Below are 26,758 nucleotides of genomic sequence, written 5' to 3'. Positions count from 1 at the left end.
TGTTGCCCGTATTCCCTGAGGTCGCTGAACATGAACCAAGAACAGAGGGTATAACGTATGATGATTCAGTGTTGTGGAATATATTGGTCTGTGGTCTGTGCGATGACTGTTAAACGGTAAATCCTATTCATAAAAACTCCCCATCGTATACCAAAGATCGTCATTTGCAGATAAAAGCCTCCATAGAGACTATTACATATGTCGAAGTGTCGAGATCTTTATATATCATGTTTTTCATCTTTTTTTTTGGATGATAGATATAAGCCGTTGATGCATATTGTAGGATCATCTCTTAAGTTTATTTATTATTTATATATTGAATATGATGATTCAAAATAAGAAAAGTTAGTTCGATATCATTACTTTTTCCATAATTTTGTTTAAATACCAAACATCCCATCCCTTTCATCAATTATTATGAGATCATAAAATTGTGTGAGATGATTTGAAAGATTTCTATGCATAGGAACACTTTCCCTTGATTTTTTAGACTTTGATTAAGACTTGGGCCTCTTATTTCGCCAAGTCTTAATTGTAACGACGATTGAGAAGCGAACCTATTACGATGATCCTGGAACTAAGCCCACTATCAGTACAATACTAATGACAATTTCCGGCCCATTTGTACCTGTTGACTTTTATAAATAGGGATGAGCCATTGACATGCCATGTCGCCATTTATATTGGTTTGGTTGGAATTACACGCTCCGGTAATGTCATTGTCTTTATTAATTCATGTGTACAAATCATCAATTAAGTTTTCTCATTTTCGTCGTTCGTACGTCAACTGATTCGGTGGATCCATGCATTAAGAGCCTAGACTTAGAGTACATGTAAATTATAGCGAAGGCGATAAATTTGACGAATCGTAAATCCGTTTATTTTGTTTCATTGTAATTTTATCAATTCGTTGTATCATTGTAACTTACTATTTCGAATTTCCAGAGTTTTGTTTGAAAGGCATTTTTAGACTATTTTATTTTAAACCTCTTGGAAATAGTGAGTTCCGTTCAAATTTAATAGTCAAAATTTGTGGATTTTAAATTAAGTTTTATGTTATAATCACATTTGTAAATTTTACTGGATTTGATTGATGATAGTTCCTGCCATTCTTTCATAAAATCCCTTAGAAATCGGGATTTACGAATCTTTTTCATTAAAGGTTATCCTTATAGTAAGGTGCTTCTTCTACGGACACTGTTTGCAACTGTCGAGTTTAGCATAGCTTTATGATTTAAAACCAAAGGACCAATGCCCTGAAACAATTTTTTTTAGATTAAAGCATCATAATGATGATTCGTCTGTATCCCTGTAAACTACGATATGCACAATTTATCAAGTAAAGAAGACGGATAACTTATCAGAGAGAGAGAGAGAGAGAGAGAGAGAGAGAGAGAGAGAGAGAGAGAGAGAGATCTGTTGCCTTGTATATATCTTTTAAAAATATACAAAAAGGGGGAACATTTCAAACAAAGGTTGACATTATAGGGTAACAATGATTAATTTTATTTTTAAAGGTATAATCAAATTGATAAAATTAATATTAACTTATTTACAATGAGATACTTTGCCATGGCTTACTTTGTAGTCTTTCAAGTTTTTGACTGAGCATGGTAAGGTGACCGTGTCTCCTGCAATGGCGGTCACATTGGTGACTGGGTCGTCAAAGCTAGGCTCTAAAGATTCTACTGAAAAATAGAAGAAAACACCATTTGTTATTTATATATCAAATAACAGCGATGAAACATTCGTGGGGTATTTTTGACTGATGGAAACTTGGTGTTTGAAAAAAGATAAATGAAAAAAAAACCCACAAAACATTTACCTAGACAAAAGTCTAGATATTGACACTTACATGAGTGTAGAATACTACATGTACTTATGAATATTTTGTTTAAATAACCATCGCCAGAAAATCTAAAAAGCCGAATAACACACAAGCGCAATACATGCATGTAATTTTAAAGGATTAAAATTATGGTAACCAAGTTTGTAAAACATTCGCACTTTTATTTCTTTGACTTTACATGTTATGTATATAATCAAACCACAATCGCAGACATTTTTGTTTTAGGGGTTTCTCTTAGGGATGTTGTTTCAAAGACCACGTTAATTATTAATGCGCTAAGTGATTGCACAGTGCCATTATTAGGTTTATATTTTCTGAAAGCAGCTTTACGTGTAGATAATACCACAGGCAAAAGCGGCCTTGTCGTGCATTTGTACGACACAGATCCGATCTTAGAACGGAATCATTATGATGTACTGCCGATAGTTCTCCATTGACATGAGTCATTACGGTTTGTGACTTATACCAAATCCATCAAAATATCCCGTTTCCCAATAGAACGACGATGAATTACTTAATGAATTTCTTAGGCTGACCTTTGACACATGACCTCCAAAGGTTCATCTATTGCAAACGGCAAAACTTGGAAACAAATGAGCTAAATCTATTGATCCTAAACACAACAGGACCAAAGACAAATGCTCTTGTCTGGAAGAGGTTGCTTTTTCCAAAGAATGTTTCAGAAATTATATTTGTCAAAATTATTTCGGAGGCATCTAGAAAACTAATTACGAAGAATTCAATACGGTTTCCTACTCGAAATTGCTTCCCCAAAATTACTTCTTTTTCTCGATTTCTTCATGTCAAGAAACTAGGATTTCAGAGAGAAAAAAAACAAAATTGGATTTTATTCTTGAAAACAATATTCCCGGTTGAGGAACTGTTGTGCATGACGTACATATAAGACCTACACAGACTTGCTAGACTTTCCTGGAATAAAAAACCCAAAACAAATACATGTAAAAATAGAATTGTATCAACATCTCAAGAGTTATACGAGGGGGAATCTTGCCCAGCCAACATCAACATTCCTTAATCAATATTTTTGTCTCAAGTCTGAATTTTGACCTGAAATTTGAATGCACTTTTCCTTTGAGAATGTCAGTTGGTGATTAAGTTGGGTGATACAAAAAAATTAGTGACGGTCGGACCTGGGGTCATGAAATGTGCTATTTCTAGCTCCAGAACCGTAGCTCAACAATAAATTCGGGTTGACGGACCATAGAGCTACAGTTCCATCCATTTTGCGCACGGTTTTGGACTTAATAAACTAATTTAGAAATATGTTCTGTAAATATTTTCATGCCCAAAATCCTGAAATATTTTAATACTGATTCATTCCTTAACACGCCGTTGTTTTTTTTCCCGAAACACCGTAACCGCATCGAAAAGTGAAGTGTGTTAAATTAAGGGCGGGATCAAGAGTTTATTTACTCACTTTTTTTTCAGTTTTATCTGTAAACAAACGAGGCCGTTTCAATTTACGGTGCTGGTGAAGGTGTTTAAAATACATTCAGAGTCAACTTATTTAGAGACATTTAAAGTAAAATGTCTCAGAAAGTATTCACAGAATATTTTTCTAAATTGGTTTAAAATAAGTCCAAAACAGTGCGCAATAAATATATATATTTTTGTATGGACTGAACTGTAGCTCTACGGTCCGTTAATCCGATTTTACCATTGAGCTACATGTACCATTTTGCAGCTATCCAATTCCATATGAAAACTGTCTCGTTACGATTTTGACCGTACATTGTACTAGTGCATCGTTTAAACTCCCTATCTATGATTCAAAAGGCAACGTAAAACTTCGCGACAAACTACAAAATTATTCGTGGTAGAAGTACTTAGAATGTCCTATGCCATTTTTGTAACTATCATTCATCTTTGGTTTAAACGTGTAATTTCGTGATTATTCTGCCTCTAACCTTTTAAAAAAAGGAGTATGATTTAGCAACAAGTTATTACCAAAATTGATGTTTTGTGCTCAAGGGCATGTGACAATCTAGAATTCTTTTCGAACAAGGATACGTGGGGAAATTCGGTTTTCCAGGGATGGGAGGTCAAGGACCTATTTTCAGTAACATTTCTGTTTACTGTTTGAAATGACTGTTTGAATTTTCCGGTGTAGTTGGGATGGGGGTGTGGTCGGCCACCCGGGACATCTCTCTAGATCCGCTCATTAAAGGGATGTTTAAGACATCAAACTTTATATGTACATGTAATTGTGCTGGACATCATTTAAACCTAGGAAGATTACGTAAAAATTATTTCACGAAATCAAAGCCAAGTATGACGGGTGTCTCTGGAAAAAAATATACCGCTTCATTTATTTTACGTATAAATATTTTTTACTATAAAGCCATGGTTCGTGTTATGAATAATCTCGCAAATAGTTTTTCATGTCGGTTGATGTTCACTTTAATAATCAAGAGGGTTAAATTCATTTCTTCTATAGCATCACCATGTTACCCCACCCACCTCAAATATTTTTTTTTCTAAATGAGGGACTTCATCCTCTCTCTCTTTTTTTTTAAAGAACCCTTTTTCCTTATTTCATGAGGAGCGTACATTCATTACAGATTTGTGCATGGTTTGTAGTAATCTGGATATTGTCAAAAGAGACTTGGCATTAATCGGAGGAAAAACAATGAAGAAAAATGAATACTTGATTTCATCGATTCGGTTACTAGCAGTGCAAACTGAAATAAATCCTTCAGAATTCGTTTCCGAATTAAAGAATCTTGAACTGCGAAGTGTTAATCTGCCATGCTTTGATTGTAAGGTTGTATTGTGCATGTTCTACCAATAAGGATGGGTTTTTTTTCCGTATTCTAGACTAAATGTCTTAACCATTTTCTGATAATATATGTTGCACACTTCTAATTAACACAAGTGATCTATTTGTTATAAGCCCATTTCCTCTTCTTGTGATCATATTAATGATATTTAAAATTAATATTTTAAACAGAAAAAGTGTGTGAAGAGTAAATCACAATTGATAATAAATAATTAATATAATAGCCAACAGATCTCACTGAAGGAAGTGAATTACATTAACTAATATAAAAGTTCATCTATATAATTACATTTAAATTTCACGACAATCTGTAAGTTTAATCAAAAATTATTTTCAGGTTAAATTTTAATTAATATGAATTAATATAAAGTATTATTGGTGCAATTTTTACTTCCCATTTTTAAAGATAAAATACAAAATTAGACTCCGGCTGTCCTAATGGATAAAAATATTTGAAAACAATGCATCTTTCTCCGTATTTTTAAACCCCCCCAAAAAATATATTTGTTAATATAAAAAATAACCCCACCTAACATTGCACCAAATCACAGTGGATGATTATTGCTGCATGCATCAGCTCAAAGTTGATGATTAGTTCGTTATCAAAATGTTTTATATCACAGGCAATGTGTTAGAAACAAGCATGAAAATTACGACACCCCCAAGAATAACTGGTGAACATTGAACATTGAGTGGATGACGGGCTCTGCTAAAATTTATGACCAGGACATGCACCGATGTATGATTGATACATTTGTTTACTTCATTGTTTATTTTGATGTTATTCGAGGGCTTTCTTGATTTTGAGTCATGTGAAAATTGATATTGCTACGTCATTACCACGTGACGTTTGACGTTTTCGTTCTTTTCGGAAAATTTACCAGGTGTTATGCCATTATCTTTGTCACTAAAAATAACATGTTGTTGGGAAAGACAAAAGTTGTGGTACAGAAGCCTGAATGCATTGTTATCGATAGTTTTGAATTGCTTGAAGAAAGAGAAACTTTTAAAAAGAGTTGTTCATACAGATGTGCTTACATGATTATAACTCTTCATATATATCTTTACTTTAAGTTTGGGATTTCTAGACATAAAAACACGTTTGAAGTTCTATCAGAGAGAGAGAGAGAGAGAGCGAGAGAGAGAGAGAGAGAGAGAGAGAGAGAGAGAGAGAGAGAGAGAGAGAGAGAGAGAGATATAATGTATTTTCGTGCAGTAACGTTGGAATCGGGCTGTCTTCGGCATCGTTATGTTTTCTAGCGATAATGACTGCAGTGCTCTTTGATTATAGAGCAAACTATTTATTGACCAGCATTAAGAGGCACACGTCGCTGGTATTTAGATTTCATCGATGTCTTTTCAACAAATGGCATTACCACACGTTTCATAATTCGATAACGGAAACATATTTATTAGGTAATTCGATTCCCTTAATTGAAATCAAACAAGGACGAGGAAATGGTGAGGACTGTCTAATGGTTTTTAAGTAATTAAGGATCAACAACGTATATACCAATACTACCAAAGAAAGATAAATTTGGAACATCAAAATTTTATGAGGATTTTTTGTCACTGATTAGTGACCACCTAAATATAAAGGAATACTTTTATCACAAAATGTTGTGACGATTTGCAAATCCGCACTGAAGTAGATGTGTATGCGGTACATGTGCAGGATTTAATTCGAAAGGGGAACTAACTATACACCAGCTAACTTAAATAAAAATATATCAATCCATATCTTTTATACCATCAACCCCGTAACACAATCTACCCCACACCGTTATTTAGTTTTACATGTTAATAGATCTTTTGTTAGCAGGGATGAGGAAATTTAGAAGAACAAAGCAGACGATACAAATATCTGTTATTCGCCGTCACAGTATATCATTTTCTCCCGGAAAAGACTTGCTGTTCCTATGAAATAAAGTGATCCTCACGCTTCCATACAATAAATATAGAGAGCCCAGCAATATCAACACGTCTTGTGACAGGGAAAGAGGAAAGCTAGAATCCTTCCTTCCATCAAAAATCTCCAATAAATCTGTCTGTCAATCCACTGGATAGGCTAATATCTGTTTTATGATACGGAGCCGAATTTTCTAATCCAAATATTAATTTTGTCGGGCTCGAGTGACACATGTTTCCCCATTCGCTGCGGTATTTAGTGACTGGATCATTAATATTTGGTTGATATTGATACCGGTGTGGAACCTTTCCAGCCGTAATTAACTTTTGGGATCGCTTTGTATGGGATCAGCTGCCTTTCACAGCTTTGAGAAGACAAGAAAACTAGATATCTCTCTTCTCTTTTATCCGTATTTCTATTCCGTATTCCGGTTATTTTCATATACTCCGAAAATTTTTAACTTTAATAAAATAAATGAATATACCTGAAATACATGTGAAGATGTTAATTATTCATCTCAGATACCCCCCCCCCCCCCACCCCAAAAAAAATATCAAAATAGTTACATCATATACTAAACAGAAATGTGTACGTTTGATATTCATAACTGCCAAGAATTCTCAAATTTCCTTTAGTAAATATACGTGTTTGATTGATGTTGACATGTAAACGTATTTGCTCTTGGCGATACAAAGACCTACTTCTTAAGATTTCCAAACCGATCAGTGTGTTCTGATAAGAGTACAGTAGTTTATTGTAGATGCAATTTCAATATCTATCGAAGATAACCTGGCGCAATGTTATTGGCGTCGGTAGAGCTTTTTACGTTTCCAAACATCTGGATCAGGCCAGTAGCCAATGGAAAATCGACAGCCGCCAGGACGGCGAGAGATTTTCAACAATTGAAAACCAATTTGTATGGGGAAAGAATCGAATATGACAATCTGAATGTCGTCTTTTTATTTGCCGGGGTCTTAAGTTCCTCATTAATCTTACTCACGGGCCAATCTGATTGGGGATAGAGAGAGAAAGAAAAAGGAGAGAGAGAAAGAAAGAGAGAGAGAATGAGAATATATATTTCAAGTTACATCTACTATTTAAGCATACAAGTTCTCTTATTTTCCTTTACGCTTAAGAATTTTAAGAACTCCTACTTTTCTTCGAATTAATTTCCAATCATTGAACTTTGTAATATGATGTTCAATGAGTCGACGTCGCTCTAATGAGTCCAAAACCATTTCATTCTTTACAAGAAATCCTGATACATTTGTTCTCAATTCATATCATTAACGTTGAATTGCACTATGCCTCTGTGTTACTGAGGGTGCTCTTAGTTTCTCTCTCTCTGATTTAATCGTCTTTACAGTCATTGTAGGTCTTAGCTATTATATAAAGACATCGTCCAAGAGGGCTTTCTTAGAGGTGATAAATGTCATATAAGTCTTCTTCGTGAACATTACGAGATAGTAACACTATGATTAATGTGCCTTTCATCGATGTTATATTTGAAAGCTTTTCTTTAAGTACTTGTTGAGTCATAAAACTCGACGAAATTAGATTCATCTTTCATTGGAAAGACAGACGATGAAAAGTATTGAAAGGTCATAGATTTTTTTTAATGCCCATCATATAAAAATTTCGATGAAAAATATCGATGTCGTGCGGGTTTACAAGGGTAGATAAGGACAAACATATTATTTTGGAAAAATAAGCGATACATTTACCAAATTAATCAAATTATTTCCAGGTATAGCAAAATAATAGAAAATCGACTAAATTCATGTAATAGTAAAGTTATCGGGTGAAACAGTTTCTTGGATAGATCGCTTACAACAAAGACGGGCCTATCAAATATTAATCACAAAAATGATTTCGAATTGTTTGTTATCGGTTTTCTTTTATCACGTTTCTCCTTTAATTTAGCACCCTACAAAGACCAATTTGTCCCTTGGCCATTTTTCCACCCTCCATCACCCGCGCCTATTAACAATTGACCGTTCAATTGAGCGGCTAATACTGCCTCGAATCTTGACGTAAAGAACCGATGTTTCCGTGTGGTGTGTCCTATCCCAGCAATTACATCGCGAAACGCGCCAAGATTCCCCCGTTTTCTTCGATAACGTTCCGTTATTCTTTCCAGTCCGCTGGACGCAAGGCGCGTGCATTGGGACTTGCTCAAAGAAGATTGTCTAATATTCAATTAACACGTTGGAATAATTGCAAAATCCATATATTTAGCTCGTTAGAACAGGTTGACGTTCCCTGGATACACCGAACCTCGCTATCATGTCTCACCTCCTGATAATGAATTGTTTTGTGTGTTATTGTAAGAGAATTACGCTGTAGCAGGAAGGGGGATTAAGGTACTCTAGATGGTAACCGCTCAGCCAATTGACAGATGGCTGAAAACGACACTTTGATACCTCCATTCTTCTGTCTGAAGGATTTTTTATTGATGAAATAGTTTTACCAGCTTTATGCTAATTTTCGGTTTTTTTTCAAATCAACAACTGAACTCAGATACAATATATTAAAGTACAAGGAAGATGAAAACAGATTATTCTAAACTTAGACGTATGTAATAAGTGAAAGTTTGGCTTTTTGCAATTGCTAACATTCCCTTTTGTTTTTCATCAATCCTAAGCAACGCAAAATCTTAAATATTGATCGCAAAAATATTCAAGTACTGGTAAATTCCAAGCTAAAACGTAATATAAATGTTGAAACTATATTTTGGTAAATGCCATAGCCCTTTATTACCATTTCATGATCCTTTAAGTGTCCCAATTCTAAAATTTAGGTTGCATATAGAATCACATTTGTATTCATATATGATACCGTATTCTGTCTAAGTTTTGTGTTTTAAATTTGAGAAAAGATTCTAAAAAGATATTTTTTTAAAATATCAGGTCTTAAAATAACATCTCTCTGTTAAAATCCACGTTTTATTTTGAAACATGGCACCGATCTTGATCGAGTTTGGATATGATGAATGAGGGTCTTTTTATGGACGGTTTAATACATTAATGAAACAGAATTATCCCGCAATAAACCTTTTGTGGGACAATCGACTTTCTCGTTAATCCCCATTTTATTCGATCATATTCTGAGAATGAATTGCCTCTATTTCTTACTCTCAATGATAATTATTGATAAGTCATTAATGGGCTTTTTCTTTTGGTGGAGAGAGAGTTTTTCTCTGCCGTTAAGAGACGGAAGAAAGGGGGGGGGGGGGGGCGGTAGGGAGTTTTCCTCTCTCGTTGTTTGTCGCATACTATAGACCAGTATTGCTGTTTGGTGATTCTGTTTTTGTTTGTAAATCTTTTACCAGGCATCTCATATATAAAACCGGTGGTAAAATAAACTGTCAAGTAACTTAGACAATTAAGCGCCATTGTAATGTGTTAACATTTAGTCAGAGATCCCTGATAATGCAAAATACAAAAGATCTATAAGCCCTGCCATGTTTTATCGGCGTTCTGTATTTGTCCGATGCAGAGAATTTTTTTGCAATTCACTCCAAAACTACTAAATATCTTTTCACTCTTTCTCTATTATTTTCTACAGAGATACAAAAGCAATTTGACCATACAGTTTTTTCTTCTTTTCGCATTTTGAAAATTTGTTATATCTGTTCAATATCAGCTTAATAGTCTTTTGATTGCATTTCCCTTCAAAATTTCAAAATATATTTTAATTCTTTTTTTTTATTTTCTATGGAGATAAAAGAGCAATTTGACCATACATTTTTTTTCTTTTATGCATCTTAAAACTTGTTATACATTTTATACACTCATAATGATTCATTAAGTTTTGTCCTTGTCTTGTTTAGGAAACATTATTCTGTCCATATTATTGGTTTATTACTTGACATTAAGAAAATTCTGTTCAAAAAGGTCGTAATTTTTTTCGTATAAACGATACATCAGATAATGAGGACATTGTTAAACCTGAGGCCTTTGAAGTTTTACGCCAATAAACCTTGAAAAACTTGACTACGTAAGTTCTAAAAATTTATTCGCATAAAAAGACCATCATTTGGACTTAGCATCAGCTGCCTTTTTTGTATCAATATAACAACCCAGACTTCATCATTTAGATAATTGTAAGCAAATAAGACGAAGAAAAGCTAACAATCTCTAACATGCTCGTCGATTAAATGCAATTCCCCCAGGCAGCATTTGCATTCACGGGATACTGTTTTCAATCTCTTCGAAACTGACCTACGAATACACAAAATGCATAATATGCACGATGCAATACCCCCCCCCCCCCTTTCTTTACACCCAGCCACTACGCAATTTTACACAAACATATATTTCAAGATAAGATAGTAAGGAGAGAACCAAACTGGAATATGAGTAACTATATATATATTCAAATAACACTCATCCCATTTCACAAGATTCTGTCTCCAGGATTACATAATCACAGAGTTCTTACCTTTCACTGAGGGCAGATGTGTGACGACGCCGACGACGAGACCAAAGAGGTCCAAACCGAGTAATCCGAGCATTATCATTCATATACCTATCAATGGCATTGCTAAACTACGTGAAGAAAAAAAACACAACTCAAGAAGAAGAAAACTGTCTTCAAATCCTCCCTTCGATTCTAGCGCTCTCTCCCGCGAGTCACGCTTAACCAATGGAAGCTCGTATCACTTTCGCAATTGATTATAGAACCATTGGGAGCATTTTTGCCCTCACTTTCCTTTTTGTGCCATGCAGACTTAGGCTTGATCTGTATAATACTAATTAAGGGGTCTAAATAAACTTGCCATTGTTTTCAATTGATTCCAATAAATCAGGGGTTAATGTAATTACAACGCAAAAGCGCGAAAACGGGCTATTGGAAGGGGTGTTAATAGTCTATTGTAATGTGTTCTTGGATAATTCGCAATTCCCTCATTTTCGGATTTCCTTTTATTTTGATGTCATAAATTATGAAATTGACTTCAGCACACCAAATTTCACACATTCAGATAATGAGCTACGTAAAAAGCAGAGCCATTTCTTTCTCGGAAAACTTTTTAGATTATCTAGTTTCTTGCGATTGGTTCTTGATAGAGATCAAGCGTGCTCTAATTTTTCAATTTTGACGAAGAGCAGTTAGTGCCCATACTTCCTTTATAAAATGATATCGCTTCCAATAACTTTTTTTCGTCAACAAAATTTTTACAACTAAGAAAATCTACAATACACAATTTCAATATTCTAACTTACTTTCAGCTTTTGTTCAATGTAAATCTACCAAATACCTGTTAATAATCAGATTCCAATGAGTCCAAGTTTATTTGCAAAGTTTTTAAACTTTTTTTTGCCTGTGTTGTTCGATACTCTCTCTCTCTCTCTCTCTCTCTCTCTCTCTCTCTCTCTCTCTCTCTCTCTCTCTCTCTCTCTCTCTCTCTTCAATATTAGCTTAGTACCTTTTGATTGCCCTTATTTTTTATTTCATCAATGTTAGCAAACTTTAAATTCCACTTTGAGAGGAAGTCCGAATTTTTGCATCGGAATTTCGCAAGCACACTTCATATAAGGCTATTCAAAGTCAACCTTTGTTCCCTTGTACAATACATCAAACACAGTATCAAAGAAGACAGAGGGCAACAAAGAATGGAAAGTAATACAGTCTGGGTACTTACTAAACCGTCAGAAATCAATGATAAATTAACGATGTTTGACTTCACCAGTACATCGTAATTCGGAATAACCATGAAATATTAAATAAATAAAGAGATTTGTTGGCACCCTAACGTTAATTGCCTAAGCATGCCTATGTATCCGAAGGTGGTTTTTTTGTACCTTCAGATACAATGATCAACCTAGCTCTTTGATCACCACTGATTCGTGTTACTAGTACAAGCATGCACTCAATACTCCGTGACAGTATGCACTAGGTGCATTCGCGTAGTTCTAAATATATTGCAGATATCATATCTTTCTTAGGGATATATTAGTCCGTTTCAATTTCGTATATATCTGTCAAACATTATTATACGATACGGGTTCCAAATGCAATCCGCCACAAATGTCAGCCGCCTGCATTTGATAGTAATATTTCTTCGTCGGAATGAAAATTCATACCTTTGGAATAGAAATAAGAAATTGCTGTTTGATCGTCTATTTTTTGAAAGATTCTAAAAAAAATAGAAATTAAAGTCTTAAAAAAATTAAAATTGATAACCAACTATTTTAATTGTCTCTTTCTTACAAAGCAAATTAGTTTGAAGAAATTAATATCACGTTATCAATAGTTTTCAATCTCAAGTAATCGTAAAACCAAGCTTGTTTTATTATTTTTTTAAAGAAAATAAAAAAAAGGAAATTCTCAGTGGTACTCAGATCGAAGAAGGACAATAAATAATTCTTGATATCAGAGAATATTATTAAAGGAAAAATTAAGCATCGCCTGTGTAATTTTATATGCATCTTCTTTGCAAGTGTAAATTTTTCGTCTTATCGCATCCTCCACAGAAGGTGCTTTATACTGAATTTTTATAAATTCCTCGAGATGGTTATCAGTCACAGGTTTTAAAACATTCTTGTTTTCATATTCACTTCTTTGATTGTACTGTATACAACCAGAAACATCTACATGTATATAAATTTGTAAATATCTAAACGTATCATCAGTCTCAACTTAGAGAGTTTTTTGACATCTGCCACAGTCCATTTGATTATTCTAAGAGAGCGTCGTCAAAGTTCGTTGGTTGTATAGAACATGTAGTCAAACAAAACATTCTTTCTTCTCTTCCAAGACACCTAAACTGCTATTGCACAACTCTGGTAAATTCCAAATCTGTTTTGATTGGTTTTTTGGAATTTAAGTCAACCTGGTAACAATATTGACCAGATGGAAATGAAATTGATACGAGAAATGGAGGGAAATGAAATCATTATTATAATATTTATTTAATGAACCATTCCTCGGTTTTCTTTAAACAAGATTAGTTTGAACAAATTAATTGAATGTTAGTAAAATTCGATAGATCTTATTGATCGAGGGCAAGAATAAAAAACTACAAAAAAGCCATTGATCTTAAGATAAACCGAAAAATCTTAGAGGTACCCACCAGTAGGAATAATTAATCTCAAATAAGATTTTAGAATTAGCAAACATTCATTAGCACTTATTTCTCTCAACAACTTGTTAAAGAGAAGATATCGATATTAGATTTCTTTGCCTCAAAGAAACAAAAATATTTGTTAGAGACTTATTTAAGAATGCCTCAGCCATGCGATGCAACTAATTGAATAGTATGAAAAGCTCCTCTTATCACTTGCACCACAGACGATTTCTATTGATTTTTTGCGGAGCTTCGGATTGCTAACCAAAATCAAAATATATTTGTTGAATTGGTAATTCACATTGCATTTAGTTTTTAAGCATCATTTTGGCCCCTGAGACGCAACAAGTCCCATACATCTGCAAATAGGAACATACTCTCAAAACATTCATCATGTCTAGTTTCGACCTTTATTGGTTCGGTCAAGTTTGGGTCTTGATGCTCAAATAGCTAATGAGCTGGTTTTTGCATCACAAAAACAGACGAAAAATAAGTTTGACTGGCTTTATTTTATAAGATTTTATTACAAAAAATCGCCATTAATAACTATGAGTGTCATGTATAAATATATACATCTCTTACCTCACACACGATTACACATTCAAACGTTTGTGACTAAATGAAAAATATTAGTAAATTTTGTGGATGAAAAACCCTAATTATACAAAACTATAATACTTGTAACTTAAAAGAACCACTTTTATAGAAAACCCAATGTCTTCAGTTTAAAAAGAATAATTTAGCTTATGGATTGTTATTATATATATATATCAAATTGAGATGCTCCATGTTTTAAGTTTGTGAGTTAAAAGTAAGTTGAACTTTCTGTTCATCTCAAGTAACATCAGAATTATCTAAATGTTGAAGAGGGATTTTTTTTAAACAGCCTGTTTAAATCGATAAAATGAAACTGTGTTATTCATAGTCTGTGAAACTCGTAACTCTTATTATTACATTTTAAACTTGCAACTTCTGTAGTATTTAAATTCGTTTCTTTAATTGAATTCCTTTAACAAAAGTTCTTTTTTGCCGGGTTTCCTACTTCTAAAGCTAAACATTCCAGACTTTCTGCAACTTATTGACTTTAAATTTCATTATCTTTAACCTTATGTACCAGAAAATTAGATAAATGGTATCCTCGTAACCATTCCTACAGTTTTTTCTGCAGTTAGGTGCAAAAAGTACAGGGTTCCTAGCATATCAAGTGTGGATTTTGGGGAACCTTTTTTCGCTTTCATTTCATTTATCTATACAAAGAATGAACATTGACTTTCATTGATATAAAGAGAAATCACATGTTACCGAAGTGACTCTGATAAGATGGTGAAAAAAAAACCAGTAGAAGATGGAAGAACGGTGTTGGGCTGTAAAATTACCCACCCACACACCCTTGAGGGTCACATTCTCGCAACTCTTGTTTCCTAGTTCACGAAGATACACCCAATATCTTATAAAGAAACTGAGGTGGAAATGTGATTTCACTCATGATAAGGGGAATTGCAGATCGAACTCTCCAAGTTCGTTCTTTACATGCCTGAAGGCATTTTATTTTTCTAAGGAAATCAACTTCTTTAAAAGAAGTGTAGGAGTTTATTAATAATAAAATCTCTTCAATCAAAATCGTTACCTAATACACAAGTTAGTGCAAAAACAGGTATGTATTATGTGTGAGGGTGGTCATATTTATTGTTTAAGAGTCAAATATCACGAGAACTGGCAGCTATATAAATCATACATATACACAGTTTAAGTGTTACATCATATAAACATGTATAAATATATACAATTGAATACTTTTCAGATAAAAAAATATTAAACGTTCAAAGCTATACGCTAAGACATTGGGCAATGGTCATTGTCCTGTCACTAGTACACTCATGTAAGATATAAATAAATCGTGAAAATGAGTTGCCGAAACCACGTCACTGAACCACCTCGGAAAACCAAATTACAATCAATGAAATTCACATTTAAAGAGACATGGTCACGATTTTGGTTAAAATTTATTTTTTCTGTTTTTAATGTTTACAATGCTTCAGATAGGCATTCTTTAGAGTCAACTAAAATTTGAGTGTCAGTCGTCGAGTTATAAGCGAGATAGGAATCTCATATTTTTTTTATAAAGTAAACAAAGCTCAGGTCCTCTTTTTGTTTACAAAAAGAAAATTAGGTACAGACCTAAAATGAATGTGACAAACAGAAAAAAACAGTTTATGTATGTCCAAAAAAAATCGCAGATAGAAAAGTCGGCTTGAACAAGAACTTAAACCGGTATATTTAACCAATGTCAACAAAAACATAGCACGGGCCCTGTTTACATAAAAAGAATTATGAGTTATGTATTTTGCTTATATTTCCACGACTGACTTAAAATTTTTAGTTGATCATTAGAAATGCATTGCTGTGGCATTTCAAACAATAAAAAATAAAATAAAACCGTGACCATGCATCGTTAATTTCCTATATGAACTATTCGAAACTGTGTTTAATTTCTACACTTTCAAGAAAGGCTTCTGTTCTGGCTTTTAACTTAAAATTAACGTTTTGAACGTTTTATTTGGAATGTTGTTCATCTCAAGAATAATACTGTTTTGATTCAATATCAGGCAAGCTGTGTCCAGTTTAACTATTTTATTGCAATCATTATCATTCACTAAAAAGGCATACAAGATACGCAAGTGAAAATTTGCTTCTTGTATCCATGTAATCAGAAATCTCAATCATGATCAAGAAATTTACAAAATTTGAATAGTTTTGGTTTTAAAACTTACTTTTAGTGAGGCATTTTCGTCAATTTAAAATATTTGACAGTAATACAGAAAATGACTATTTGAACAATTCAATCAAGTACTTTTTTAATACGCAAAATAAAAGACAAATTTCTGTCCGCTAACCAGTATTAAAGCACAATAATTGAGGTATATCATAATTATATTAAATATAATATAGTTTTTGTAATGATTGTCAAAATTACAAATCTAAATAACTCGATTTTTAAACTGTCACAAACTTTAAAAGTTTACTGCAGCAAAAGACAAATAAGTACAAACGACATCGAAAATACATTTTCTATCCAATTCATGTAAAATACAACTAAATATGAGTGACGTTTGAGAGCAAATCAAATTGAGAGTGCACACATATCACACGGCTCTGAAGTGTAAAAAACAGTTTATATTTCATAAGTATAAAACATCCGTGCTGTTTTTCACTCCCTCAATTGTGCAAAAGAGTGTTATGTACGTTAACAACAACTTCAATTGTTGCTTTAGTTGCTTGAAAACAGTGTTAACGTCCTTTAGGAAAAAATGAAATACTATCTTTTGACACCACTTTGCAATGAAAAGCCGAAACTATAAACTATTTTTAAAATTGAGTGGGTATTAAGAAATATTTACATTTGCAAAAATATTAACTTATATGAACATAGAGAATAGCGAAAACGTTCAATTCTGTGTGAACTTTTTCATTACGTCCCAATGTTCATAGCACGCGCTTATAGCTCGTTGGTTGGATCATGAAAAAAGATGTATTTTAAATTAATTTAAAATCTCCGTAATGTTAACCATTCTAAACGGTTTGCCTTTTTAAGTTATAAACAGCAATGTAAAAAATTAACCGGGATATGAACTTGATCGGTACGCGATCAAATCTTCTGAGAAGTCCTTTGGGCTTCGCAGGATTTGATCACGTGACCAACCAAGTTCATATACCGTTGAACTTTTTCACTTCCTGTTTATTTCTTAAATACATGTATTAACATTCGCAAATAAGCTTCCTAATTTGAACATTTAGAATAAAGAAAAAGTTTAATTCCGTGTTTGTAATTTTATATTCTCTTAAATATAACACTAACAGCGTAGCCCAGTGGGTTAGATGGACGTAAATATCGGCTAGATTTCGGCTCGGTTTGGCTTGATATTTAGACTGACAATATTCACAAATCAAGGACTTTTCCAAAGACAATTGAAAATTAGGCCCAAACGTTGGTAGCACGTTGCGGTTAAAATCGGTATATCCTAATGTCTAGCTTGCTTCAGTTTTACAGCTTGAACATCCTGCTACATGTAATTATCAATTGTAATTAAACATGGGTGTTTTTTTCTGTTACTGTAAATTCCTCATTTTACGCGAGTATTTAATTCCGCGATTTTACTGTTTTGTATCAAATTGCAAGAATATAAAATCGCAAGCACCATCTTGTTGTTAATTCCCTTTAGTTTAAAACTGTCTGCAAAATAAAGCAAGTTTTAAAAAAAATCAGCGAGAGTTGAATCTCGCAAGTTTACGTGGATATGAAATCTTCACGTTTAATTAGGAATCTACAGTATTATTAAGCACCTATTATTTGATACATTGAGATGAGAGAAAAAATATTTTCTTACAGTTTTTGAGTAAGAAATCTTTGTTTATTCAACAACACAACGAGACAACTGGCATCTTAACGATAGATGTATCTGAACCCTGCAGACAGACCCTAGCCTATAGGAGTAGTAAATGAAATGTCCATCATCGTAGCCTTAATGCTGATAAAATGACCCCAGCAGAAATCAAACAGATTGATGAAAATCTAAATGAAAAGTTAAAGGATGTGGACCAAAGGGAACTCATCATGAGAGGCCTTGTTAAACAATTGATTTATATTTTGGTTTTCTATGCTAAGTTTAAACCGTGTCATGATCGGTAAAAATGATATAGTGTGTATATACTAGAATACTATATATAATACTTTCATGTTAAAGCTATACACGCTATAATTTACGTCAATTTTGAATGACAGTGAAAACGCATGTGTTTGTCTACTTATAAAAGTTATCCTTAATCTGTAAATTACAATGGTGAATTCCATCTCGTTACAAAGATATATATTTTTAATTGTTTATTTTCCTGCCAGGAAAATATACTTTTTCATGAATATTGATGAAGGAAAAGCGAGACCGACCTCATTGCCCATGTCCGCGGAGAACTAGGTGGTCGTTATTGTTTGCCTAATTAAATATCCAACTTGATTTTTAATATGCTTAACAGTTGTTAATTTGAAATACATACATGTATAATGAGTAAAATACGTTTGTCATTCACGATACCCTTACTTCTGCATTAACACTCATAGGATATATAAATAGAACATAGGGGAAAAACACAGGTCTACGTCATTTTTTAAAGGAAGTATTCATATCTACTTACAGGCTTGTATTTTTTCTTTTGTTTGTACTCGTATATCGGACAAATTTATGCTTTACTGAAAATATCCTTTCCTTTGTGAAACTATCACAATTATGAAGATGGTGACCCTTCACCAGTTGTGGTATGATAGACTAAATTTAGCTGTCGATATCACGTGATAGATTGATATTCACGAGGAGGCATTACTTTCCTGGCAGGAAAATAAATATCTTTTATTGTTTAATATTTGATATATTTGTTACGTGATCGAATTGAGCATTATCATTAACAGCATAAAGGTAACTTTTATTAGTAATCAAACACATACATTTTCCCCTTTATTCAAAATTGACGCAAATTATAGCGTGTATAGCTTTAAATACTGAAATCTGATCGGTTTAGACGCAGTTGATAATCCGTTCTAATACCCTCAGCGTTAGCAACACACTTAGCAACGGGTAACACAACTAATTGTTACATGCGCGTAAATTATGCGCGTACGGTTTGCCGTAGAATTCACGTCATTTCTATATAAAGGCAGTAAAAATATTCTCTTAAATTAAGACATTCAGTATAATAAAATAAATAGTGCCTGTTTGGGAGGATAACAGTTGAAATTGACAAACCTCGAAAACCATTGTCAACCTTCGCTTTGCGTCGGTTGACAATGATTTCCTCGGAGTGTCAATTTCAACCGTTACTCTCCCAAAGAGGCACTATTTATATATTATTATACTTTCATGTTAAATACTGAAATCTGATTGGTTAAGACGCAGTTGGTAATCCGTTCTATTACCCTCAGCGTTAGCAACACACTTGGCAACGGGTAACATAACGAATTGTTACATGCGCGTAAATTATGCGCGTACGGTTTGCCGTAGAATTTACTTCATTTCTGTATAAAAGCAATAAAATTTTCTTTAAAATTAAGACATTCAGTATAATAAAATAAATAGTGCCTGTTTGGGAGGGTAACTGTTGAAATTGACATCCCCAGAAAACCATTGTCAATGACATTGATATTGACAATGGTTTTCTCGGGGTGTCAATTTCAACAGTTACCCTCCCAAACAGGCACTATTTATATGATATAACTGCTTTCCATCCCAAGCTCTTTTGATTCGTATATTATTGTGTTTGCCGGAAAATAAAAAATCTGCATCTGACTTCAGAACTTTTAAAAATTTTCGCTTTGCTTAAAAAAATCATCAACGGATTGAACTCGATTTTCCTCCGGAACTACAAGAAGAATCAAATTTATATAAACCATATTTTAATATCATAGCTATCTAATTAATATATATATATATATAATTTGTGCCCACCTAAGACACTTTCTGTTACAGTATTCAAATATCGAAGGCTTTGTTTCTCCGGAAATTGTAGTAGCTATACTTCATGTTGAATAAGAATGAGCTCAAGGTTTGAAACTTCAATACACTGACGTGTAAATTAAAGCTTTTATTTTATTCCAGCCATATTTACGCTAGTAGAAAAATGTAATAAGTATTCAATATCAATGCTTTCAATCTAAGAACTATTGATTTTTCTTATTTGATTTGAACACAAGCAAACAGAATACAGACCATTAAAAACATAGAACACCTACATAAGTAGGTACTATTAAATTATCAGTTAAATTATTTTTGAAAAAAAAAATTATTGATATACGTGAGAAATGAGGGAAAATAATGGTGATAATAAATATCTATATAACAGTAAAATTTTCTATAAAATTAAGACATTCAGTATAATAAAATAAATAGTGCCTGTTTGGGAGGGTAACTGTTGAAATTGACATCCCCAGAAAACCATTGTCAATGACATTGATATTGACAATGGTTTTCTCGGGGTGTCAATTTCAACAGTTACCCTCCCAAACAGGCACTATTTATATGATATAACTGCTTTCCGTCCCAAGCTCTTTTGATTCGTATATTATTGTGTTTGCCGGGTATTGATACCTTAGTAATATTATTTGGAAGTGTTGCTATGTACCATTCTAAGGTCTCATATTATTTTATTTTTTATATCAAATCTTTACAGGAAATTTAATGAACATTTAAGACCTGGACTTCAGTCGATGTCAATGGCGAATAATTTGACCTTGAAGAGAACCATGATCAAAATAAAAAAAATTGAAGGTAATTTATTGTTAATTTTGTTCTTTGTATATTGCTAATCAAAGGGAGCCTGTATGTCTGTTAGTATATTGTTTTCAAATGAAATATTACAGCACTTAGTATGTACGATGCATCATGTCTTGTTAGAATAAGTTTCACAAAACAAAATTGAGAAGGCGGAGTAGAAAAAGTTGACTCTATTCTAGATCGCAATCTATTCAAGGAATTTAAAGTTCAAATACAGCTGTGTGTAATGTAGAGACCAATGTACATCTATTTTACGATCAAGGGTCGTAAAATTAAAAGAATCCATTTGTCAAGTGAAACATCTGGTCACAAAATCAATGTAATTGAAACCTATCAGTGTCACTAAAGTCGAACCGGAATAAGTAGAACTATCCCATGAGCCCATGAGGACTTACTCAACAAACATTCGGCGAAAAATACTCTTCGATTTTTACACGACGCAACTTCATTTCTTCTTACTTAAGTCTCTCTCTCTCTCTCTCTCTCTCTCTCTCTCTCTCTCCAAAGTCCAAACGACGGTTCTAAAATACATAGTTCAGAGAATGCCTAGAAACGTTATTTTTAATAGAAAGTGATGATAATAAAAAGGAGGTGAGATATTAAAATTGAAATGTAAAATTTACAAAAACAAAAATAGAGAGGAGCTTACCTCTGGTGACCACTAGGACGAAAAACGGAAAGATTAAGAATGGGAGCGCATCCATTCTTTTCACTTTTAAGAGCTTCATCTCGAAAAGAAAACGATTTTACTTCAGAGCAAAGTACACGGTACATGTATCTCATACCATTGAATCTGTTGTCGATGTTGATGGACCGAAAAAGAATTCTTAAAGTTTGCAATTAGTTCTTAAAAAGTTCAAAGGATGCATTGCACCATGTACGTCAGTTTTATTGTATTCTCTCAGTTTGAGAAATGATATATCAATCATCGCAAGGGTAAGTTAATAGAATTTTGTTAATATTTTATTTTAGGCGTCTTCTGCAATTTCGTTTACTTCACCTTTGGTTTGATCTATTGTTGCAATTACATTTGGAATTCGACTTTGCGATTAAGCCAATAAAAATTGTAACTTTCCGGTCGCTTCCGGTGACTAGAAAAACCGCCAGACTTGGTTGCGGAAGACGTCATTGATTTTGTGTTTGCCGATCAGGAAAGCTAATACGGCTATTTGGTTTTAATAGGGACTTCATTAGACAAAGAAAAAAGAAAGTGGCGATAAAACATAGTAAAAAGACGTTTCTGCTCGGATATAAATTTAGTCTGTATGGACCTGTGCGTACATACCTTAAGACGAATGAAAACCCACAAGGGACATTACTCATTTCAGAATCGACATTCATCTCGCAAAACGGCTCTCAAGAGTAGTTTGACCTTACAAATAAACAATTCCAAATGGCCGTAATTTTTCGCGTTATGAAGCAAAAGACAATCTCATAATTGCATTTGGCCATTCCGAAGTGAGAAAGTAGTTTTGTGAACTGGAGCAGAAGAGGCAAATATTGACGTGTACTTAAGCTTTCTGCTAGTGGTAACGGTTAGCAGTGGAAAATGATACATTGCCAGTGTGCTCACATAACGCAGTACAACATTTGTTTCTAGTTTATTTCCGTAGGTGTGTGTGTGGGGGGGGGGATATTTTTGAGACACCACACCGTGAAGGATTTATCCAACATATCATTAAATATGTTTTTATTATTATATTAATAATAACCAAAGCTGTATAGAACTACTGTGGCAGCAATATATATTTAGTAGATATGAATTAGTTTACTGAAAGTTTTAAGAAGATAAACATAAAGAGATGTAGTCTAATAAGCAAATTTGGTAATAAAGACAACAAAGTAAGACTTCGTGTAAAAATGAAATCAAATGCTCACAGTTTTCATATTTTTACGCGACATCTATATCGTGCCATTTCAAAAGAAGGACCGCTGAATAATATTTGATTTCTTTTAAATTGTCGTTCATGTTCGAAATATTGCATAGCATTTAGAGAGTGGCAGGGGTCCCTTTATTTTAATATTCAAACTGAAAATTTATATTTTTACAAGAAACAAAACTAAAAATATCAAAAATGAAATCAAATGCTCACAGTTTTCATATTTTTACGCGACATCTATATCGTGCCATTTCAAAAGAAGGACCGCTGAATAATATTTGATTTCTTTTAAATTGTCGTTCATGTTCGAAATATTGCATAGCATTTAGAGAGTGGCAGAGGTCCCTTTATTTTAATATTCAAACTGAAAATTTATATTTTTAAAAGAAACAAAACTAAAAATATCAGATTATCATTTTTCATTTCTTTCCTCAAATTCAAAAACAATGTTACACATAAATATGTTAATTTTTAAGCATATATAGATATGATGATAAATTAAAATAAGATTCTACAAACCCATCTTACTAAGATCAGCATTCCCCTGAAATTTACCCTAATATAAATTGATCGCTCTTTGTCTACTTTGAGATTCCCTTATGTTTGACTTAACTTTCGGCTCATGGGGTGACGAGAGAGTTTTGCGCTATATCAATTGTTAAAATTAAGAGTACGACTTTAATTACGACTTAGGGGGAAATTACACGTTCATTAATGTTATGAAGGCCTAAGGTTTTCTAGTCGGATTTTTGTTCTAGAGGAGACTGAATTTCTCTTCAATCTTAAACCAAGTAATTGGTTTGATTTATCGGCATTTAAATGACATATGCCTACACCATCAGAAATCGTCAACTTTTTGCTAAAAAAAATAATAACAGCAAAATTTTATCAATCATTGGTATAGTAAATAACATATAAAACTGCAATTCATCCATTCTTATTCATACTCTTGGGGTGTATTGAAAGGTTTTTCTTGGTATAATAAAAATATGCATTGTAGTAATTCTTGCAGGAGTAAGCTCTAAGCAGGACGAGGAATTCCTTTCCTGAGAATATCTATCTACCTTACACTTATTGGAACTGATGTGATATGGGTCTGGTTAATACATCATGTAAATATCATCAATATAAGGATTAGAAAACTAAGACACTGAACCGCGGAGAGTGTTATATACGTCATTAAGAACTCTTCAGGTCCAACAGGTATAATAGTAAACATCATCCTGGTTCTTTTTTCACAGATAGCACAGTATTCACCATGAAGCTAGTGTTTGTGACCATTGTCTTATCTTTATTGTGTTCTCAGATTTGTGTTTCAAATGCTTCGAATGGAAGTAAATGTGAGTATACAAAACACATAGGGTATTAATGATATAGTTTAAAGAAAGGCAAGTTTTTTATGTGTTAAATCTCAATTATATAACATTTAATCATTTTAGTTAGATGATTTTATAATGTGGCTGTGATCCATTTTGATGCACGACCACTAATATATATATATATATATATATATATATATATATATATATATATATATATATATATATATATATATATATATATATATATATATATATATTCTGAAGGATATGTTACAATATTACATTTAAAAAATGTTATTTAAGGTTAGAATATTTTTTTAAAAAACCCGAAGTTTTCACTAAACAATATCCTACTCATGTCTAATCCGTACAAAAAAGTAGTTTTCCTTCAATAATTCGTTTCAAAAATGTTTTAAGTTAGTTCACAAATATTTCTTCTTTAAACAATTTTTCCCCTGGCATATATCAGTGTTTCTATATATATTTAATTTCTTCTTTTTTTGTATTTTGTTTTGTTTTTGTTTTTGTTTTTATTCTTCTTTTTTTTTGGGGGGGGGGGAGACATTGTGATTGTTCCTTATTATTAACATATCTATATATATCTACAATACTATAATTATTAATTTATGAAATGTCATTGAAAAAAATAATAATTTAGTAATAACATTATTTCTTATTTTTATTTTTAAATAACTCAAAGGCTTGATTGCAAACTGGGCAATATATTTGCCAAAAGTTTTCAATAAGGCCGTACATGTATTTTAGTTTGTCGTGGAAAGACAATATATATATATATATTTTTGTTCTATTTAATTCTAAAATCAACAGTACTGTGCCGGATAACCATGCTTCAGTGCTAAGGTGATATTTATGCAGCCGCTTAAGATACATTTTCGTAACATCAATATATATCAAATGATGAATCACTGCCTAAAGTATATAATTACTTTTGAACTTTGTGTGTTTCATTCCACAGATAAGATAATAATCTTTGAGAGTAATACTACTTTCCTAATGAAGATAAAATAAAACCCTGTAGAATTTTCTTAAAATCCTAAAGGATTTCAATTCAAATACATATAGATAGTTTTCCTGTAGCAAAAAGTTTATCCACAGGATTTTAAAATTTAAAAATCTCCTAATTGAAAAACCTACAGGAAATACTTTAATCCCAGCGTAAGAATTTTATTATTTTAAATAGGTAAACATTTCACCTTGCCAGTGAGATATATTAATAATAAAATTAATTATTAACTTTTTAGACAATAGTTTATCAAGGACGTTTGATTTTTTTTCTGAAATTGTACAATAAACTTGTGACAAAATACCACCCTCGCGCTGTCATAGTTAAACATGAAAATGTGAGAGACACTTTGGAGACATCGCTATAGGATAGAATAGGAATAACTAAGGCAATCGTGGTATATACAGGGAAAAAATGACACGATACACATAACTCTCTAAAACTATAATTAAATGTGCCCATTATATATATATATATATATATATATATATATATATATATATATATATATATATATATATATATATATATATATATATATATATATATATATAGTAGCAACACAAGAATAGGAACAAAAACCAACAATTTATGAAATAACTATAAGGGCGGCATTTTATAAATAATGATTTAAATGAGTTGTTGAACTTTTTACTTCTGCGTTATTTACAGGGTCACCCCAGTAGTGTCTGCAGAGTGAAAAAGAACCCCAAAAACTGTTTAAAATTATCATTGTTATATAGCCTAAATTCAAACTTTAATTAATAACGTTGTCTTCGGTTTGAGGCAAAGTTAAACAAATAGAATTTAGGACACGTGTTTTATCGCCACTTCGGACAAACCTTTGTGAATATTTTTTTGTATATTTATAATGCTACACAAGCACCCTGATATATGAGTATTTTCAAATTAAATGGAGTTATTTATCAACAAACTGTGTGACCTCCTTAATTTAATTTAGAGATTTATTTAAGAAATTTTACACAGGCACCCTATAATATACATGTACGAGTACTTTTATATTAATTTGAGTTATTTGTCAAACTGTGTGACCTCCTTAATTTAATTTAGACATTTATTCAAGAAATTGTATTGCTAGTGGATTCAAATATTCAACTGACAAATGTTTCTTAGAAGAAAAGTGTGGTCCATGTGCCTCTTGTATATCGTATGATATCCAAATAATATGAACCATTCAGTGTTTGAAAAAGGACTATACTGGAAATAGCGAAGGTAACAATATTGTTTTTATGTTTACAGTGTTTCCAGAGATAAAAATTTCATGGATAGAAGCTCTCACAGAGTTAATGCCTCGAGACAGCGCACAAAACAACTTCAGAAACAAACTTTTGCAGGTTTTGAATCGAATTTTAGAAAAACAACACAAGAGTTATGAACCAAAATGGAGAATAAGGCGTTTCAAGTAAATCAGCAATTTATATCAGCCATGTCTTAAGTATCCAATGACTTTTCTATGCTAAAAATTGTTCCAATATCATATTTGGTTTGTTTGTTTGTTTGTGTATTGGTATTTTTGAAGTACCTCTATAATGTTTTGAAGAAATTGAATAAACAATCTCAAAATTTTT

General features: G+C 32.5%; 2 protein-coding genes across 5 annotated transcripts in view; one reads left to right on the top strand and one right to left on the bottom strand.

The window, feature by feature from the left end:
* LOC128177911 (lachesin-like) overlaps window positions 1-21,756 on the bottom strand; it is a 35,115-nt gene extending 13,359 nt beyond the window's left edge. The window contains exons 1-2 of one of the 4 annotated variants that reach the window (XM_052844832.1): window positions 21,593-21,756; window positions 1,582-1,688 (exon numbers count right to left, since the gene is read on the bottom strand). In XM_052844832.1, coding sequence (XP_052700792.1) covers window positions 1,582-1,688; window positions 21,593-21,671 — 186 coding nt within the window. In that variant the 5' untranslated portion in view covers window positions 21,672-21,756. Of the gene's footprint in view, window positions 1-1,581; window positions 1,689-11,001; window positions 11,254-21,592 lie in introns of those variants that run through there. The other 3 variants (XM_052844833.1, XM_052844834.1, XM_052844831.1) reach the window with 3 other exon arrangements.
* On the top strand, window positions 608-26,758 carry LOC128177913 (uncharacterized). The gene is made up of 4 exons (XM_052844835.1): window positions 608-710; window positions 20,840-20,937; window positions 24,065-24,163; window positions 26,430-26,758. The coding sequence occupies exons 1-4, from the start codon at window positions 664-666 to the stop codon at window positions 26,594-26,596; spliced, it is 411 nt and encodes a 136-aa protein (XP_052700795.1). The 5' UTR covers window positions 608-663; the 3' UTR covers window positions 26,597-26,758.

The sequence above is a fragment of the Crassostrea angulata genome, chromosome 3, assembly GCF_025612915.1.
Source record: "Crassostrea angulata isolate pt1a10 chromosome 3, ASM2561291v2, whole genome shotgun sequence".
NCBI classification, from domain to species: domain Eukaryota; kingdom Metazoa; phylum Mollusca; class Bivalvia; order Ostreida; family Ostreidae; genus Magallana; species Magallana angulata.
The sequence above is the reverse complement of the archived record's forward strand: the minus strand, read 5'-3'. Positions and strand labels throughout refer to the sequence as shown.